We start from the raw sequence: 19,181 nt of genomic DNA, 5'->3' as shown, positions 1-19,181 counted from the left end.
GGAACAGTGTTGAACCTTCCCAGGAGTGGCCGGCCGACCGAAATGACCCCAAGAGCAAAGCGACCACTCATTCAAAAGGTCACAAAAGACCCCACAACAATATCCAAAGCAGCGCAGGCCTCACTTGCCTCACTTTTTTCACACAAGGCTTTGATTTTTTTTTTTCTCCCTTAAAATGAAAAAGTTCCAGGTGTGAGCCCCCATGCGGGAGGGCTTACCTTCAGTTTGGGCAGCCGTTTGATGGTCTTCAGAGGACGCAGCACTCTCAATACTCGTAGCGACTTGATGGTACTGATGTCTTTGCCCTTGCTGCTCCCCCTGGAGGCACACCAAGGAACAACATCGTCATGACTTCATGCCACTGAGATGGAATTGCATCATCAGTCATTTTCAAACAAAAGGTACAATTGAAAACAATCAGTCTCTCCTTCTGCAAAAAAAAAAAAAAAAAACATGTCACGCATGAAACCGGTGGCGATCAAGCAATCAGTGGCCTGACTGTTTGGAGGTTTCATGGAGAAGCATCATCATCATCATCATCATCATCATCATCATCATCGTCATAATTTCCATTCCATGTCCACAGGCATCTCACGGCAGAGTGCCCAGCCAAACCTCTTTCTTTCTTTTTGCCGTCAAGTTCTTCCATGAGAGAAATGAGACAATGTCGCATAGCGTCTGATCGCTGGAGTCCACTTTTGTCCACTCGGACTGGAAGGGGGGACTGCAGCAAAGGGAGGCTATGCGAGACCCCGGGTCATGTGATGGTGTGTGGCATCACATGACAGGATGGAGTGAAGGAGAGATTAGCATAAAATGTCGTCTAATAAAGCCATTCAAGGATGACAACTTCAGGTTCCAAGTTTTTTTTTTACCTTTGCGTTTTCAATACATTTTCCCCATTTGAAATAAGTAAGAGGAAATAGTCTGATCCAGGGTCAAAATGTGGCCATCAAAAAACTTGATACAAACATTGTGTATATGTACATATTCACAGTACTACACATTTTATGCTCCAGCCTTGTACCAAAATTGTTATTACTGCTATTACTGTTATAATAGTTAAAAAATGTATTTTAAAAAGATTTAAAACATTTTAAATATTTTTAAAAAGTATTTTAAAAACATTTAAAAAAATTAAATATTTAAAAAAACTATTTTAAAAATATTTAAAATGTTTAAATATTTAAAAAATGTATTTTAAAAACATTTAAGACCAAAATTGTTATTACTGTTATAATAGTTAAAAGGTATTTGAAAAACATTAAAAAAATTTAAATATTTGAAAATGTATTTTAAAAACATTTTAAAAATGTATTTTAAAAACATTTAAGAAATCACATTTGCAGAAGTATTCACAGTACTACACGCTTTATGTTCCAGCCTTGTACCAAAATTGTTATTACCGTTATACTGTTAAAATGTTTAATTTGATTGTGAAGTACTTGCAAAATAAATAAATATAACTTACTCACATTTTACTTAATGTTTTCTAAATATTCCACATGAATAAACTAATAACTAATTTATAGCATCAGCACTGCTTAACTTCACATGTATGACTCTTAACATGTTGTCTTGAAGCTATCATGGTGGCCACACTTTGACCCTGGAATAGACTATGTCTTATTTCATTGAGGTTTTAGTAGAAAACTGTCAAATGTGGTTGCACTAATTCCATAAAACAAGCAATGTGGCGTGATGGTGAAGATAAGGCGCTGAGAACGAGGCAGAAGAACAAAGAAAGAAAGAGCGAGAAGCCAAAGTGATCCGGTGCTGAAGGAGGTGGAGAAGAACGAGGAGGAGGAGGAGAACTTTACCGGGTGCTGCTCCTGTCGAGTGCCATTGCAGTTAGACGGCGAGAGACGGAAGAAGAGGAGGACACAGAAAGACAGACGTTGACAGAGAAGACAGACAAACAGCAGACAGGAGAGAGGAAAGGTTGGCAGAAAACGAGAGTAAACACATCGACATGAGAAGAAGACACACGAGGACGGACAGCAGGATGGCCACGCCTGTGTGGAATGTCCCGCCCCCTCCTCTGCAAAGACGTCATTCAACTACCCGAGCAAAGTGGACTTACAAAGTAAAGATGGCTGAGTATTGCCTGAAGTCAAGAACGCCATTGGTTCTAAGGGCGAGGCCGAGGTTGGCTTTGGGTTTGGTCACAATAAATGTGCTATCATTCACAGCACACATTTGTCTGCTGCTACAATTCCAACATCATATACTGCATACATGGGGAACCACACTTCCTCATTCTCATTACAAGAACGCCAGATGCATTCAGGGACACTCCGAAAATCACAAAAACGGCTTAATAATGCACGTGTGTGTAAATAAAGAGGAAGGTGGATATTTTTATCACTCACAATTTGCTACATTTAATAATACATATGCTGGAAAAAACACTGAAAATAAGTCAATGTACCTTAAATTCTACAATGTCTTTGAATGCAACCCTTATTGCTTGTAATGACACTTTAAAAATGTTATTTTAGCTTTTAATACACCCAAATAAATATCATCGTCCTGTCATTTATCTTTTTATTCAGTCTTTCTCAGACATAGTTGCGAGTTGTGATTAATTGTGATTAATTCATCCAAAACTGCGATTAATCTGATTAATTTTTTATCATTTTATATTATATGATTAATATAATTGATTCATTCATGCCTGCGCCCGGGCTGCACGGTGGAAAAAGTGTTTAGTGCGCAGGCCTCACAGCTAGGAGATCCAAGTTCAATTCCGCCATCGGCCATCTCTGTGTGGAGTTTGCATGTTCTCCCCGTGCATGCGTGGGTTTTCTCCGGGTACTCCGGTTTCCTCCCACATTCCAAAAACATGCTAGGTTAATTGGCGACTCCAAATTGTCCATAGGTATGAATGTGAGTGTGAATGGTTGTTTGTCTATATGTGCCCTGTGATTGGCTGGCCACCAGTCCAGGGTGTACCCCGCTGGGATAGGCTCCAGCACCCCCCGCGACCCTCTTGAGGATAAGCAGTAGAAAATGGACGAATGACTGAATGCCTGCGCCCATTCTAAAATCCTTTGGGGCCTGCGATGTGGTACAAAGACATCCATTTTAATGTTGTATATCGTTTGCATTATATTTGTGTATTAATGTAGAAAGTTGTACATTTGACATTTGATTTTTCTTTGAAAGGCAACCTCCATTTTCCGTTTTCTACTAATTGCAGTGTAAAATCCTACAAAACGTAACAACAACAACCCCTTGAGTAGCACGCAATTTTCCAGGTATTATCCTGTACCGTCCCCAACGTAATGTCCAGCCTGGACGCTTCTTCTTCTTCATCTTCCGAGGCGAGCACATCCATGAAAGAGGAAGCTGCACGGCCGCATCCGTTTGCACTCATTCTTATGTTATTACAGCGTAATAATCAATTAGAGCGGGCCTGCAGCATAAATTGCCCTCATTAGATCTGCAATCATCTGCTGAGATGCTATCAAAGCGCTCTGGCATGCACGTCAGCAGCGAGGGGTGGGGTGAGAGGGGGGGTAAAAAGAAGTCTTTGCATGTAAGAGCTCATCCATCATCATGATTACACACACACTCTCTCACTCTTACACACGCGCGCACCAGCATGCAGTCCCGTCATGATAGTGTATCATTCAGCATTTATGTGGAGGATGAGGAGGGTCCACATTTATGTCTAAAAGCTGTTTTCAAGTGGAAGCCATTGCACGCTGACCATGCTGAAAACCTGCTGTGCAATGACTCTGTGTGTGTGTGTGTGTGTGTGTGAGTGTGTGCCACAACTGTGCCGGACGTCAGCCCTGCAGCAGATGTTTGTAGCGAGGAGAAAGGAGGTGAAAGTAGAAGGAGGAGGGAGGTGGGAATAGGAGTTTAAGGGAGGGGGGGGCAACCTTTTTTTATCCCCACATTACTACGTTGTATCTAAAGTGACATCTCACACGGTGATGTTCCACTTTGTGCATCTTAAGTGATGAGAGTACTAGTAGTAGTAGTAGAAGTAGTCGTAGTAGTAATGTATAGGCTGGCCCTTGAACAAGCACCAGCAAAGCAAGAGCGTGCAACATCCTCCTGGACATGTTTTTCCATGTTTTTCCTCCCATTATATCAAATAATGGATCAGTCTTGTTGTTGAATTGTATTGTAGTGGCGGGTGTACAATATGGTGTTGGGTGTAGGCAAGCGTGTGTAATCTACACTGACATAGAATAGAATAGAATATCTTTATTGTAATTGTTATGATACTATTAGGTTATCACATGGTTTGTCTGGTATCAGGCCAGGTATCATGCCCCCACGTGCCAGTATCCGATACTGACACTACCGGACCTGATACCAGACAAACCATGTGATGATCTTATTATCACATACTACAGTATTAATTGTCCCTGTACCCTCGAAACCGCCCATGAATGATACGGGAAAAGGCCGAAATGATACTGTGTCAAAGCCCAGGGCAGTGATACTGATAAAATATAGAGTTTAACCATGTCCAGTATCAGCCCACGTAGCTGTCCACTCAGAGCGCGTTGCTCTGGTATCGTGCCCGTGAAACAACCAATCAGAGAACAGCACATGAGTCACCAAAAAACCCAAACTTGATTAATGGAACTTTAATTGTCAGACATTTATAAGATATGATAAAATATTAGTGTTGAAATATTTTTGCAATTATTGTGTTTACACTGTTTAGACATAATACATGTCATAAACATGATTAATATATAATGATATAATATATCATGATTAAATAGTATGTGATAATAAGCTCATGATTAAATAGTATGTGATAATAAGATCATCACATGGTTTGTCTGGTATCAGGCCCAGTATCATGCCCCCAAGTGTCAGTATCAGCCCGAGACATAAGGTCGCCATAACCTATAATTATCACATACTATTTAATCATGAGCTTATTATCACATACTATTTAATCAAAAGAAAATTTTCAGTTTATTACATGTATTATATCTAAACAGTGTAAACATAATAATTGCAAAAATATATCAACAATCTTATCTTATCAATGTCTGACAATTAAAGTTCCATTAATCAAGTTTGGGTTTTTTGGTGACTGGAGAAGCACTAGGAATATTTATAGTTACAGTGACATTTCCTGTCACATGCGCGGAGTTTAGAAAGTTAAGCCCAGGAGCCCACTTCATGACCTGGGCTTGTGCGCTATTCTCTGATTGGTTGTTTCACGGGTACGATACCAGAGCAGTGTGCTCTGATTGGACAGCTACGGGAGCTGATACTGGACATGGTTAAAATCTATATTTTATCAGTATCACTGCCCTGGGCTTTGACACAGTATCATTTCGACCTTTCCCCGTATCATTCATGGGCGGTTTCTAGGGTACAGGGCCAATTAATACTATTATTATTAATACTAATTAATAATGTGATAAAACAATATAAAAATATCATTGTGATGTCACACTGATATTTTTCACAGAAGAAGGAGTCGGCTGCATTAACCTCCATTTCTGCAGAACAGCTTTGAATTATTATGAATTGTTGCTGATGCAATCTAGTTAGTGAATGTCCTTGGATGATATCTGTACTTTCATGGGCATCGACATGGTTATTTTGAAAAGACCGAGTGAGAGAGTGCATGAATGAAAGTGCCATAAAAATGGAACTTTTAATGTAATTTATGGTCCCAGAGACTTATTTTCATAAGTTCAGTAAGGTTCACTAAACCAGCCCAATTCTTTTCAGTCCTTAATTAAAAAGAATATGTTATGAAAATGTGATATGATATTCAAAAATGAGGTAGTTAACATTTTGGACCAATGGATGTCGGCAATGCTACTCGCTTTGCTGTACGTCACGACTACAACCCACGACAAGTGCAACGTGTACTAACGATATCAAGGTGAGTTGCCTAGTAGGAAGTGGGAGGGGCCAAAGAGGGAGAGGAGGGGGCGGAGTCACGATATGGCAATAAAAATGCAAGTAGAGAGGACGGGATGACTCACGGCCTGTTTGGTGGGAATATCAGAGCAGCATGGGTTGTCGGGTGTGGGGGAGGGGGAGAAGGGGTGGGGCCAAGGAGAGTGGGAGGAGATAGTGAGTAGGCGGTGCTTAACAGAGGTCAGACAGTTACAGGAGGAGTGACGTGAGGGTGTGGTGGAGGCTGACGATGGTAGACGATGGTGGTGATGGAGATTCCTCAAGGCGGCCCCTTAGGGCCCCTAAAGGTCTCCAAGATGACACTTAAGTGTTAGTAGTATTAAATGGCATTGGTTAGATTATTACCTCCACCAAGCAAAAAGTAATGCTAAAACGTTGTCTGTATTTTTATATTTGTTGGTTTTAATCTTTGTAATTTTAACTTTGTAATCTAAATTTTCCAAAAATGACAACTTTATCTTGTTTTGTTTGTTTCTCATAATATTACAATGTTCAAAAATATATACATTTTTTAAATTACTGTTTTTCTTTGGAATATTACAAGTTTATTCTCGTAAAATTGCAACTTTTTATTGTTAGAATAGGGTTTTTTTCTCTCAATATTTTGACTTTATTCTTGTAAAATTACAGCCATGTTTTCATGTTTTTTAATTTTTAGTTTAAACTAACTTCTTGTTCATTTTCTTGTTGTAATTATTTTTTACTTTATTCCTACAATATTTTTACTTAATTTTTATATTTTTTAATATTTTTATACAACCTAATTTTCCAAAAATTGCAACTTTATCTGGTTTTGTTTGTTTCTCATAATATTACAATGTTCAAAAATATATACATTTTTAAAATTACTGTTTTTCTTTGGAATATTACAAGTTTATTCTCGTAAAATTGCAACTTTTTATTGTTAGAATAGGGTTTTTTTCTCTCAATATTTTGATTTTATTCTTGTAAAATTACAGCCATGTTTTCATGTTTTTTAATTTTTAGTTTAAACTAACTTCTTGTTCATTTTCTTGTTGTAATTATTTTTTACTTTATTCCTACAATATTTTTACTTAATTTTTATATTTTTATACAACCTAATTTTCCAAAAAATACAACTTTTATTTTTCTTCATAATATTGTTACACTGCTTGTTCTCATTATCTTACTGCTGATTTTTCCATTTTTGCCTTTGCAGTGTTTTTTAAAAATTGTTTTATTGTTAAGTTATATTTTTAGAATGTTACACGAGCCAATAAAAAAACAGCAGCAGGCCGCAAATGGCCACGGGGTCACACTTTGGACACCCCTGTTATAGGGTTTAATCACTGTATAATGTCCATTACCACCACCTAGAGGACTCAAGTGGAATATAGCCTAAAAACTAAAACTAAAACTTCATGTTAGTCAAATTTGTGTGTTTTGTTTTTTTTTTTATTGAGAGGTGTGGTTATGCATGATATGGTGATGATGGTGGAGGACGCTGAGAAAGACCAGCTGATACAATGTCCCTTGGTTAATTGAGAAGCAGCATCTAACAGACATGAAGAAGGGATGTCATCAGAAGAAACAGGAAGGGGTTGGTGATCTGCTCGGGGGTTGACAAAGCAATAACAAGGACCAACATTGTCCAGCCAACATGGCGGCCGCAAGGGTCTTTCTGCAGATGTGTCTGGTGTGTTTGGTGGTGGGAGGGTGGTGGTGACGGTAGGGGGTTGGAGGCTGGGGGATGTTGGTTACTTACGTGAAGGCGAAGGCCACCAGAGCACCACTAACCACTATAAAGTCCAGAATGTTCCACAGGTCACGGAAGTAGGAGCCCTGGTGGAGAAACAAGCCCAGCACCACCATCTGGAAGACACGGAGCATGTTCAGTCGCCATGGCAACACAGTTGATGGTGTGGTCATGTGACTTTGCTGGTTACAGGATAAGTTTTTATTATCTTTATTTTATTATTATTAATGAATTATTGATTAATATGTATTATATTTCACATAGCCCCAGTCGAAGGCTAATTTGACATCTTTTTCTGTAAGGATTATGGATGTCCGATATTGAAAACCGGTGTGACTAATCTGATGAAAGACCTGATGAAACACAGTACTTCCAACAGTAGATAGAGATCAAAGCGGTGACACACACCTTGATCAGCATTTCAAAAGTGAATACGCCCGTGAAGACGTAGTCAAAATAGCGCAGCACCTGTGGATGAAATGTCGTTAGCATAGTTAGCCGTGACAAGCATATAACTCAGTAGTATTTTCGATTGTGATATATATTTCAATACATTCATGCTTAGTTTGGTCTGAATGAATGATAAACTGTGTGTGATATGATGGATGCACCTTGTGCCTGCTTGCAGCTTTAAGCAGTTTCCACAAGGGACAAACACTGCCCCCCTCATTGAGGTAAAATTCCATTTTCGGATAAATTTAACTAAAAATACCGTATTTTATGGGCTATAAGTCGCACAAGGCCAAAAATGCATAATTAGGTAGAAAAAAAACATACATAAGTCGCATTTCATTCATTCATTCATTTTCTACCGCTTTTCCTCACGAGGGTCGCGGGGGTGCTGGAGCCTATCCCAGCTATAAGTCGCATTTTTTTGCGAGTAACTTTACAAACTACTTGACCAAAACAGACATTATGTCCTCTTGGAAAGCAAGTTCTAATAATAATAAAAGAATAGAGAACAGGCTGAATAAGATATGCTAACACAATGGTTATTCAGCTACACAAAAAATAAACATGAACAGAAAAGGTGTCCAGTGTTTATGTAACATAAACAATTTGGAGTATAAGTCGCAGGAACAGCCAACCTATGAAAAAAACTGTGACTTATAGTCCGAAAAATACGATAATAATTTGTAAAAATGGAACTTGATAGAATATTACATATAATAGAGTAATTCTCACGTTGTTCTGAGGTGAATCTGGCGACACCGGGTCTTCCGCGGCGAGCGCGATACTGCTCATAGCGATGACGGACAGGATGCTGAACTCAAAGTATTTGAGTGTCAGGATGTAGTGGCAGCACTTCCGGAACCTGGAGAACCACAAATGGAAGAGTTGAGTTTCAGGGTGGGATGGACATGAAGGCATCGTGATGGGCATCACTCACGGGTTTGTTGTGGACATGATGAAGCAGGAGCTGTAAGGAGGCATGGGCTTCGGTCCGTCTTCGTCTCCCCCGTCGTCGTCGTCTTCCTTCTTCTCTTCATTTTTCTTCTGGTCCGTGTTGGCGTTCTTGTTCACTGAGAGGCAACACAGAGACGTTGAAGCGCTGGAAAAGCTCCAGAGGGCCGAAAAGGGGCTCACCTTGCAGGATGGCGTTGGTGGACGGGTACGGGTAGACGGGCGGCATGTCGATGCTGGTGTAGTCGGGTTTGGCCATGCTGCTCAGGATCAGGCTGTCCATGCTGTGGAGAAGGGTGTGGGTGTCGGCGTCGCAGCAGTTCAGCAGGTTGTTGACGTTGTCGGGGTGGTCCGGTGGCAGGTCGTAAGGTCGACTGGCGAGCTTGCTGTTGTTGCGGAGGTTGTCCAGGTCCTCGTTGTGTTGCTGGATGGGCCGCGTGGTGGAAAGGCTGGCCCCGGTGCTGTGGTGCTCCCTGGGGTGAAGAATGACATTTGATTCTTCCATAGTCATAATCCTTGCCAACTACTGTCTAGCCAATCACAAGGCATTTAGCTAGTCGTTACAGTCGGTTTTTGTTGACTCACTTTCTAGAGCGGTGTCCTCTGCTTCTCTCCTGGTTGCCATGACGATGCCGCCTGGTCTTCCGACCCTCCCCGTCTTCGCCTTTCTCAACGTCTCCATCAGCTCCCTTGGACCTGTGCCTCCTGCCGGGTTCCCCCTCCCGGGCGGCCTTGCGGTGCTGCCTGGCCCTCCGGTGCTCGTTGTGGCCTTCGCTGGCATCCCCGCCGTGGCGCGGTGACACGCTACAAGCTTCCCTTCCCTCTCTGTTCCTGTGCCGGTGACCCCGGTGGCTCCTGTGACCGTGCCTCTCCTCCCCGAGTCCAGCCTCCTGGTTGCTGGACTCTTGGTCTATGTTGGCTACTCCGCACGCAGGTTGGTTCGGGCCGGGCGTTTCAGTTCCAGCGGCCTTCTGGTGGTGATGATGATGATGGTGATGGTGGTGGTGGTGATGATGGTGGTGGGCCGCACGGTGGCTGTGGTCGAGGTCCTGCTGCCTGTACTCTTGGTCCAGAGGCAGCTGTCCCGGCGGGGTCTTGTTGGTGTTGTTGTTGCGGTTGTCCTGCGGGTTGACCACCAGCGGCCGGTCCAAGTGGGTCTTCATGTCCCCACGTCCTTTTCGTGGGTACGACACCTGGAAGGGAGGACCAGACGGGCAGATGGGATAAGACGATGCTAAGGAAAGTCATGCTAGTCCATGCGACTGTACGTCACTTCATCACACGTATATATTATTTTTTTCAATAATCTCAGATTATTTTTCTCTGTCAAACTAAGAAAACGTTGCCTTCTGAATGACACTTGCTAGCGTCAATCTTCAATTGATCTTCACCAAACACTCAGAGACTGTTTCAGTGGTGAAGTGGGTAGTAAAGCGTGCACTGCAGCATCATTAAAAATAAAAATAAACATGAAAGACATGAACGAAATAGTGTATGATCAGGAATAAAGAAAATATTTCTTATTCCCTGGTTGAAAGTCATGCAGGTTGAATGTGTGCAGGTGTGCCGTAGCAGTAAATGGAACCCTCGACCCCCACCCACCCAGCTCCACCCAACAAGTCACAGCTATACACCATTCGGCAAACAAAGATGGTGGCGAGTCCTCGCAGAGCCACCAAAATATCCAAAAGTGAAATTTTTGCCGAGTCATATCCAGTCGACTCCTGATCGGTGCGTGACACACTCAAGACCCCGCCCACTCATCGTTCTAAACTGGGTGCAGCTCTGGACCCCGTCTGCACGGCCCATGTTAATAATGCAACGCTGCCGAGCACGCAGGCTTCCAGCGAGCGCCATGACAGCTTAAAGGGACATTACCGCCAATGTCTGCCAGGGCCCGGCCTGACCCAGAATGAGGCAGAACTTTTTAAAAGCAGGTCAGGCGAGGGAGTGCTTGTGCTACATTTCGTTTCATATTGCACACCATTACACGTGGAAATTTTATGATTTTATGAATTTTTTTTTTGTAAAAGTGGTTTATGAGTATCATGATCATTTGTGTCCAAAAGCAGCAATGAGTGGTGATCATGTCCCTTTAAGAGGTGAATGAAATATGACAAATACCCAGCATATATATCAGGAGTAGACTGCATATATATGTGTACAGGTATGACTCTTCAAAAGGGATGGGGTGGGGCTGGGCGGGCGGGGGGGGTGCTCACCTCCTCTCCCTCCTCCCCCACCTTCCAGTCATCCTGCTCCAGCTCGTTGTAGAGGGCCTCACGGCTCGTCATAAGGTTCTGCCGGCGGATCTCGCTGGTACGCTGCTCCCACACGGACTTGCTGCCCTTGGCGTGGTTCTTCTGCTGCTCCTTGCTGGAACGGAAAGAACAGGAAGTATAGATTGCGTAATATGGCGGAAATGACCCTGGTGGGATCGGTTGTCTGTGTTTTGAGTTCGGTATGTACAGTATCTGAAGAAAGTGAGTACCCTCCCATTTCAGCAAGGGTATGGCAGTAGAGCTTGCCAAGGGACAGTTCTACAAAAGGAACCTTGAACATGCTTTGGAGTAGTCCGTGTGCAGCTGTATAGATTTACTATACAATGAAAATGAGTCAACACGCAGCTGATATTAAATAGCTGGAAAAACAAACTCTAGTCAAGCATGGTGGAGAAAGCGTGCACAAGTGCTGCTGGTACTGGAGATCTACGGTGCATTGAGGGGAAAAATGAATCCCCAACATGTACTCTGACATTGTGAAGCACAATTTGCTTGTTCTTTTGGCATTTAATGAGGCATAACAGCATGCAGCGTATCATGCATCGTAGCGTCACGGTCTGAAGGCTGCACGAGTGCTGCTGGTGTTTAATTGCTGACAGTTTTAAGTTGCCAGGATTGCAAAACATGGCAAACAAACAAAGTGGCGTTTTTCAAACTTATTTTCGGTGTCATGAGCACTTTAAACTCCAAAATATAAAAGCAAGGTGAATACAAACGCGACTAACGCCCATCCGGCGGTGGCGGCAGCACTCGTGCACACTACTACCACCACCATGCTTGACTGCAAACAAGACACAGCTACCTTTTCTACTCACGATTTCAACAATAATGGCTGTGTGTTGACTCCTTTTCTGCAGCTAGTACATCTATGGTGTTATCCAAGCTGTACACGGACTACTCTAAAATATATCCAACTTTCTAAAGGATTGCCCCTTGCCAAGATATATTGCCATAAAGACGCTTGATGAAATTTTGTACTCACTTTGTGTAATGTGTACTCACGCAGCAATGGACAGGTTGGCGGCCGACAGCGGGCTGACCTCAGCCACCTCCTTCGCTTTCTGCAGCGCCGTCTTCTGATTGGCCGCCTCCTCTTGCTCTTCCTCGTCCTGTCAGAAGAGAGGAGAAACTTTTCTGAGGACCTTTGCAGGACACAGCAAACCAAATGATGAGTGTCTTCCTGCTCATCTGTGGCCATGTTGCTTTCAGGTCCCAGTACGTACCCAATGCATTTGAAGCTAACATAGGTTCAGGCTGATACTATGCAACAACTTTACTGTAATTATTAGCACATCTCGTTGTTTGGCTTTATGTGAATCCCCCAAACAGTGCAAGGAGAGTGACAAACCTTCAAATAAGGACAAAATAATATTAGGTTCAGGTCCTGTACCTTAGTGAGCTCCTGGGCGTTGGCCAGGTTGTCCACGGCGATGGCCAAGAAGACATTGAGCAGCGTGTCTGTGGTGGAGGACGCTAAGCAAAACTGATGTTGTTTTGGCAATGCAAAGACACACACTGGGGTTCCTCGCATTGTGAGATAACCAAATAAGCAATGAGGATTGGCTAAGGTTTAGTAATGTTGCGTCTTCAGCCAATCAGAGAACTTGGGTGGGCGGGTGTTTAGAGCACATAAGTAATGAGGATTGGCTAAGGTTTAGTAAAATTGCAATCTTCGGCTAATCAGAGAACATAGTAGGTGGGCGGGTGTTTAGAGCACATAAGCGATGAGGATTGCCTAAGACTGCGTCTTCAGCCAATCAGAGAACTTGGGTAGGCGGGTGTTTAAGCACATAAGCAATGAGGATTGGCTAAGATTTTGTCTTCAGCCAATCAGAGACCTTGGGTGGGCGGGTGTTTAGAGCACATAAGCAATGAGGTTTGGCTAACATTGCGTCTTCAGCCAATCAGAAAACTTGGGTGGGCGGGTGTTTAGAGCACATAAGCAATGAGGATTGGCTAAGATTGCGTCTTCAGCCAATCAGAGAACTTGGGTGGGCGGGTGTTTAAGCACATAAGCAATGAGGATTGGCTAAGATTTCGTCTTCAGCCAATCAGAGACCTTGGGTGGGCGGGTGTTTAGAGCACATAAGCAATGAGGTTTGGCTAACATTGCGTCTTCAGCCAATCAGAAAACTTGGGTGGGCGGGTGTTTAGAGCACATAAGCAATGAGGTTTGGCTAACATTGCGTCTTCAGCCAATCAGAAAACTTGGGTGGGCGGGTGTTTAGAGCACATAAGCAATGAGGATTGGCTAAGATTGCGTCTTCAGCCAATCAGAGAACTTGGGTGGGCGGGTGTTTGGAGCACATCCAAAGTACCGGGTGGTGGATACAGTGAGAAATGGCGAGCGAGGAGGACTCTAGTGAGAAGACAGCGTTTGCCAAATGGAAGTACAGACACTACATTAACCTTGTTGAGGTCAAAGGTAAAAATGTACACGTCGAATGTACATTATGTCCTTGAAAATAAACTTTGTCCACGTCTTGTGTGAGCAACTCAAACCCACAGAAACACCTGTGGACTCTAATAAATTCAAACCTCTAATGGGGGGCGAATAATGCAATAGTTACTTTTGTAGTGGAGTAACTTAGTTACCTTTTTGAGGAAGTAACTAACTAGTAACTATAACTAATTACTTTTTCAAAATGTGACGTTTTTAATGGCCGTTTCCATTCGTTGGGCTTTTATGCACATATTTACGGCTACGGAAGCAAGGATACAGTTTCCAAAGAGGGTGAGCACAATGAAGAAAATGGAAAAAACCATCCCCTTGTCGTTGACCCCGCCCTGAGACTCGATGCCGTCGTACATCACCATATTCCAGTCCTCTCCCGTCAAGATCTAAGTCAAAAATCAAAGTTGATTCACCAATCAGGCAAGAATGATTTCTTAGAGTCATTGAATCTCCCTTCTTTTCTGTAAAAATACCCTCATTTTCAAATGCAAATGTAAACAGTGTACTTATTTGAGTGTACTGTATTCCATTGGAGACACAGCTAGTGAAGATGGTCCTACCTGAAACACCGTCATGATGGCTGCTGCAAACGTGTCAAAGTTGGTGGGTGGCGTTCCATCCTCAAAGTTGAACCTGAGACGCAGGAATCGAACAACAGCGTGAAAAAAAAAACAGACCTAAACAATGTCTGAACACAGTGACACACAGAAGCAACAAAAGGAAAGGAAGGAAGAGCTGAGTGAATTTTGAAAACACTGACTGTCCGCCAAAGAGCTGCATGCCCAGCAGGGCGAAGACCACGATGAAGAGGAAGAGGAGGAAGAGCAAGCTGACGATGGACTTCATGGAGTTCAGCAAAGACACCACCAGGTTGCGCAAAGGAGCCCAGTACCTGACAGCCAGGACGAGCAGGAAGGTAAAAGAAGAAGAAGAGGAAGGAAAGCATTTAAAGGTGCTCATTCTTAAACCCTTTTTCAACATTTACACTGTGTGTGATAGGTATCGGCCGATTTCACTCACGGATTATCGGGATCTGTATCGGCAGCATAAAACTCTGATGGGAACATCCCTTATTTGAGCATATATAAGCACGGCGGATGAGTGGTTAGCGCGCAGGCCTCACAGCTAGGAAACCCGAGTTCAATCCCACCCTCGGCCATCTCTGTGTGGAGTTTGCGTGTTCTCTCTGTGCATGTGTGGGTTTTCTCCGGGTACTCCGGTTTCCTCCCTCCAAAAACATGCTAGGTTAATTGGCGACTCCAAATTGTCCATAGGTATGAATGTGAGTGTGAATGGTTGTTTGTCTATATGTGCCCTGTGATTGGCTGGCAGCCAGTCCAGGGTGTACCCCGCCTCTTACCCGAAGACAGCTGGGATAGGCTCCAGCACCCCCGCGACCCCCGTGAGGATAAGCGGTAGAAAATGAATGAATGTATAAGCAGATTGTAAATTGTGTTCACTTGTTTACTTCCAACCGTTTCCTTCAGATGATTATTTCAGGGCCTTTTAAGACCAATGATAATGGATTCCAGTTGCCATGTATATGTCTGTATATATAAATTGCAAATGTAGCATAGGGCCTGTTTAGCATGAAAAGACAATCCTGTCCTTTAACTCACCTGTTCTTGAACAGAAAATAAAAACCAGAAAATAAACTGAAATCTGAACGTGATTATTGTGTATTTGTTTTCCTCTCTCTGCAGGCTGCCACGGCAAACAATAGAGCAAACACGATGCTTATTTTTAGCCCGCTTCTGTGATGGGACCATTCATCCTGGCACTAAAACCCAAAGCCACTTCATGTTGACCCACACAGAACAAAAAAAAAAGCCTCATTCTGCAGTCAGATGAGTCCAAGTGAGGAGCTGGGAGAACACTCAACAAAACAAAACGCGAGCCGAGCCAAATCCAATTAAAATCTCTCCTGAAGGGAGCGTCAAAGAAGCGGCGGAATGCCGCTACAGCCGGCGCCAGAACATCGGGAAAGAACTTCTGATGCGAACGACTCTTACTTGGTGACCTTGAAGATTCGTAGAAGTCTGAGCGCTCGTAAGACGCTGATCCCGAAGGATGTGCCGGGTTTGATGGTGGCCCAAACAACCTCGAAGATGCTGCCCACAATCACCTGCACACGCAAACATCATTTCAATTTCACTCACAATACATTTACATATTTTGTGTTTAACATTACAATTCTTGTGTGTGTGTGTGTGTGTGTGTGTGTGTACTCACCACACAGTCAAAGCAGTTGAATGAGGAGTGGAAGTATGGCTGGATGCCAAGGCCATACATCTTGATCAGCATCTCAGACATGAACAAACCAAGGAAGATAAACTCTGCATAGACTGCAAAGAAACACAAAGCCAGGGAAAATAGTCTCACAATGTACTCTACCTAACACAACAGTACATACTGCAACCCTGCATGGGTGCATCAATACATTCATGGATGGATGGATGAATAGATTTAGGGATGAATAGAAGGATAGTTGGATAGACAGATTTATAGATGGATGGATGTTGGAGGGATGTATAGATTATTATGGATTGATGTATAGATGAATGGTTGGATGGATCACATGGATGGGTGGATGGATGAACAAGACGTTTGAATGGATGCCAGATTGATAGATGATGATGGATGGATGGATGAATGGATAGGTGTTGGCTAGATTAATAGATGAATAGAAGAATGGTTGGATGGGTGGATGGATGAATAGATGAATGGTTGGAATAGATGTTGGATAAGTCGGATAAGTACTGAAGATGGATGGATGGATAAGTACTGTAGATAGATGGATGGATAGATAAGTACTGTAGATGGATGGATGGATGGATGGATGGATGATAGATAAGTACTGTAGATGGATGGATGGATGGATGGATGATAGACAAGTGCTGTAGATAGATGGATGGATGGATGATAGATAAGTACTGTAAATGGATGGATGGATAGATAGATAAGTACTGTAAATAGATGGATAGATGGATGGATGGATGGATGGATACATACTGTTGATGGATGGATGGATGGATGGATACATATGTACTGTAGATAGATGGATGGATGAATGGATGTAGAAATCTAGCGTCTAGCGCCAACCGATTCAATAAATGAATGGATGGTTGGATGGATGGATAAGTACTGTAGATAGATGGATGGATGGATGGATAAGTACTGTAGATGGATGGATGGATGGATGGATGGATGGATGGACGTAAAAATCTAGCATGTAGCGCAAACCCATTTAATAAATGGATGGATGGTTGGATGGATGGATAGATTGTTGGATGAGACGGATGGAATACGAGATGGATGGTTGGATGGATGGATAGATTGTTGGATGAGACGGATGGAATACGAGATGGATGGTTGGATGGATGGATAGATTGTTGGATGAGACGGATGGAATACGAGATGGATGGTTGGATGGATGACATGGATGGATGATAGACCGTGTACCACAGCTTGTATCAAAATATGGCGTGACGCATGTTGTTGCATCTGAATGAGATGTTGAGTCGCTGCTGCGATGCATTGTGGATATACTGTATGTATATGCATATACTGTATGGATATGGATATACTATATGTGTATGGATATACTGTATGGATATGGATATACAGTATGTATATGGATATACTGTGTGGATATAGATATACTGTATGTATATGGATATACAGTATGTATATGGATATACAGTATGTGTACTGTACTAGTCTGGACCAATAGCTGGCTGTTGGGGGATTGTGCTGATACATTCATGGACCCTGCCGTGCCGTGCCACGCGCGCACTCACACAGGAAGTCAGAGAGCAGCTCGGGCTGGTTGTAATGCACGGCGGCCACACAAATGGTGTTCAGGCCGACCAGACACAGCACTGTCCAGTAGAACGCTTGCGTCTTTACGATCTTTCGGATGAAAAATCGCAGCCGTCGCTCCTTCTTGCTGTAGGTGGAGCCATCCTTCCCGCTCTTGATGCTGGATCGGGCAAAACCTAAAAGACGGACGATGACATATGTTAGCTTTGGTATTAGCATTGCTAATTAGCATGAGCCGCTGAGTCTCCTACCAACAGCATCGCCCATGCTGTCCTCGCCCTCCTCCGTGTTGAGCAGCTCCGTCTTGTTCTTGGTTTTGATGGTAGGCCTTCGTCGGGAACCTAGCATGAGTGAAGAATGTTGGTCACATCCTCGCGGCGAGAAAGAGGAAAGGACGATGATGTGTTACCATCAAAGTTCCCGGTGGTGTCTTCCTCCGCCAGAATCACCTCCTCTGGAAGCATGAAAGAGACGTCAGTGTCACGTTGTGGCGCGTTACTATAGCAACAGGCCCTGCGAGTGCTGACCTGCTTTGCAGATCCACTCCAGGTAACCGTTGAGCTCGCGCTCGATCTGTTGCTGCCGCCTCAGCTTGAGGAACTCACTCCTGTTCTCCACGCGCTCTCTCTCTTTGGCAAATTCACTTGACCACGCAAACATCAGCATGTTAGGCGGCGAAGGAACACGGAAAGACAAGGAAAGGGATGGAAAGGCCTACCCTGAGAGGACACCCAGCACCAGGTTGAGCATGAAGAAGGAGCCGATGATGATGAGGGGGATGTAGTACATCCAGTTCCACGAGCTGCCCTCCACATCGTTGCTCTGCAGCACAGACACGGCCATCTTTAGTCAACATTTTTTAGGCTGCAACAAAACACTCTTAAACAAAGACATTATCATAAAAATAAAAATGATAAACTTGGGAAAAATATACACACACATGGTTATTACCTCCTGCAAGGGCAAAAAGCACAACCCGCATAGAAAACATGTTTACAATCTTCTAAATTAAGGGTTTAAAATGATTAGAGCCATCTAAACACGATATAACACCCCTATAGTCTACTTTACCAATATATTATACAGTTATACATTTTCTGTGCCGCTTATCCTCATTAGGGGTACACCCTGGACTGGTGGCCAGCCAATCACAGGGCACATATAGAAAAACGACCATTCACACTCACATTCATACCTATGGACAATTTGTCACCAATTAACCTAGCATGTTTTTGGAATGTGCTTTTGGAAACACCACACGTTCCGTTTTAGTCTGTGTAGTCATGTAGTTGTTTTAGGGGCTTGTGTTTATTTTAGGGGCTGCACGGTGGCCTAGTGGTTTGCACGCAGGCTCACAGCTAGGAGACCCGAGTTCAATTCCACCCTCGGCCATTCCTGTGTGGAGTTTGCATGTTCTTCCCGTGCATGCGTGGGTTTTCTCCGGGTACTGCGGTTTCCTCCCACATTCCAAAAACATGCTAGGTTAATTTGCGACTCCAAATTGTCCATAGGTATGAATGTGAGTGTGAATGGTTGTTTGTCTATATGTGCTCTGTGATTGGCTGGGGACCAGTCCGGGGTGTAC

At 43.3% G+C, this 19,181-nt stretch overlaps 1 protein-coding gene across 15 annotated transcripts in view; it reads right to left on the bottom strand.

The window, feature by feature from the left end:
• cacna1ab (calcium channel, voltage-dependent, P/Q type, alpha 1A subunit, b) overlaps window positions 1-19,181 on the bottom strand; it is an 89,441-nt gene that overhangs the window by 39,596 nt on the left and 30,664 nt on the right. For 11 of the 15 annotated variants that reach the window (XM_078793535.1, XM_078793542.1, XM_078793544.1 and 8 more), the window contains exons 7-26: window positions 18,315-18,418; window positions 18,124-18,239; window positions 18,006-18,050; window positions 17,848-17,937; window positions 17,575-17,772; window positions 16,007-16,119; window positions 15,787-15,899; window positions 14,535-14,666; window positions 14,335-14,407; window positions 14,040-14,160; window positions 12,710-12,777; window positions 12,322-12,428; window positions 11,260-11,413; window positions 9,623-10,230; window positions 9,221-9,510; window positions 9,024-9,156; window positions 8,819-8,948; window positions 8,042-8,101; window positions 7,643-7,749; window positions 219-318 (exon numbers count right to left, since the gene is read on the bottom strand). In XM_078793535.1, the coding sequence (XP_078649661.1) occupies window positions 219-318; window positions 7,643-7,749; window positions 8,042-8,101; window positions 8,819-8,948; window positions 9,024-9,156; window positions 9,221-9,510; window positions 9,623-10,230; window positions 11,260-11,413; window positions 12,322-12,428; window positions 12,710-12,777; window positions 14,040-14,160; window positions 14,335-14,407; window positions 14,535-14,666; window positions 15,787-15,899; window positions 16,007-16,119; window positions 17,575-17,772; window positions 17,848-17,937; window positions 18,006-18,050; window positions 18,124-18,239; window positions 18,315-18,418 (2,862 nt within the window). The remainder of the gene's footprint in view (window positions 1-218; window positions 319-7,642; window positions 7,750-8,041; window positions 8,102-8,818; window positions 8,949-9,023; window positions 9,157-9,220; window positions 9,511-9,622; window positions 10,231-11,259; window positions 11,414-12,321; window positions 12,429-12,709; window positions 12,778-14,039; window positions 14,161-14,334; window positions 14,408-14,534; window positions 14,667-15,786; window positions 15,900-16,006; window positions 16,120-17,574; window positions 17,773-17,847; window positions 17,938-18,005; window positions 18,051-18,123; window positions 18,240-18,314; window positions 18,419-19,181) is intronic. The other 4 variants (XM_078793538.1, XM_078793549.1, XM_078793550.1 and 1 more) reach the window with 2 other exon arrangements.

This window comes from Doryrhamphus excisus, linkage group LG9, assembly GCF_037039965.1.
Source record: "Doryrhamphus excisus strain RoL-2023G ecotype Guam linkage group LG9, RoL_Dexc_Guam_v1.1, whole genome shotgun sequence".
In the NCBI taxonomy this organism is placed as follows: Eukaryota; Metazoa; Chordata; class Actinopteri; order Syngnathiformes; family Syngnathidae; genus Doryrhamphus; species Doryrhamphus excisus.
This window is presented reverse-complemented; position numbering and strand designations above follow the sequence as displayed.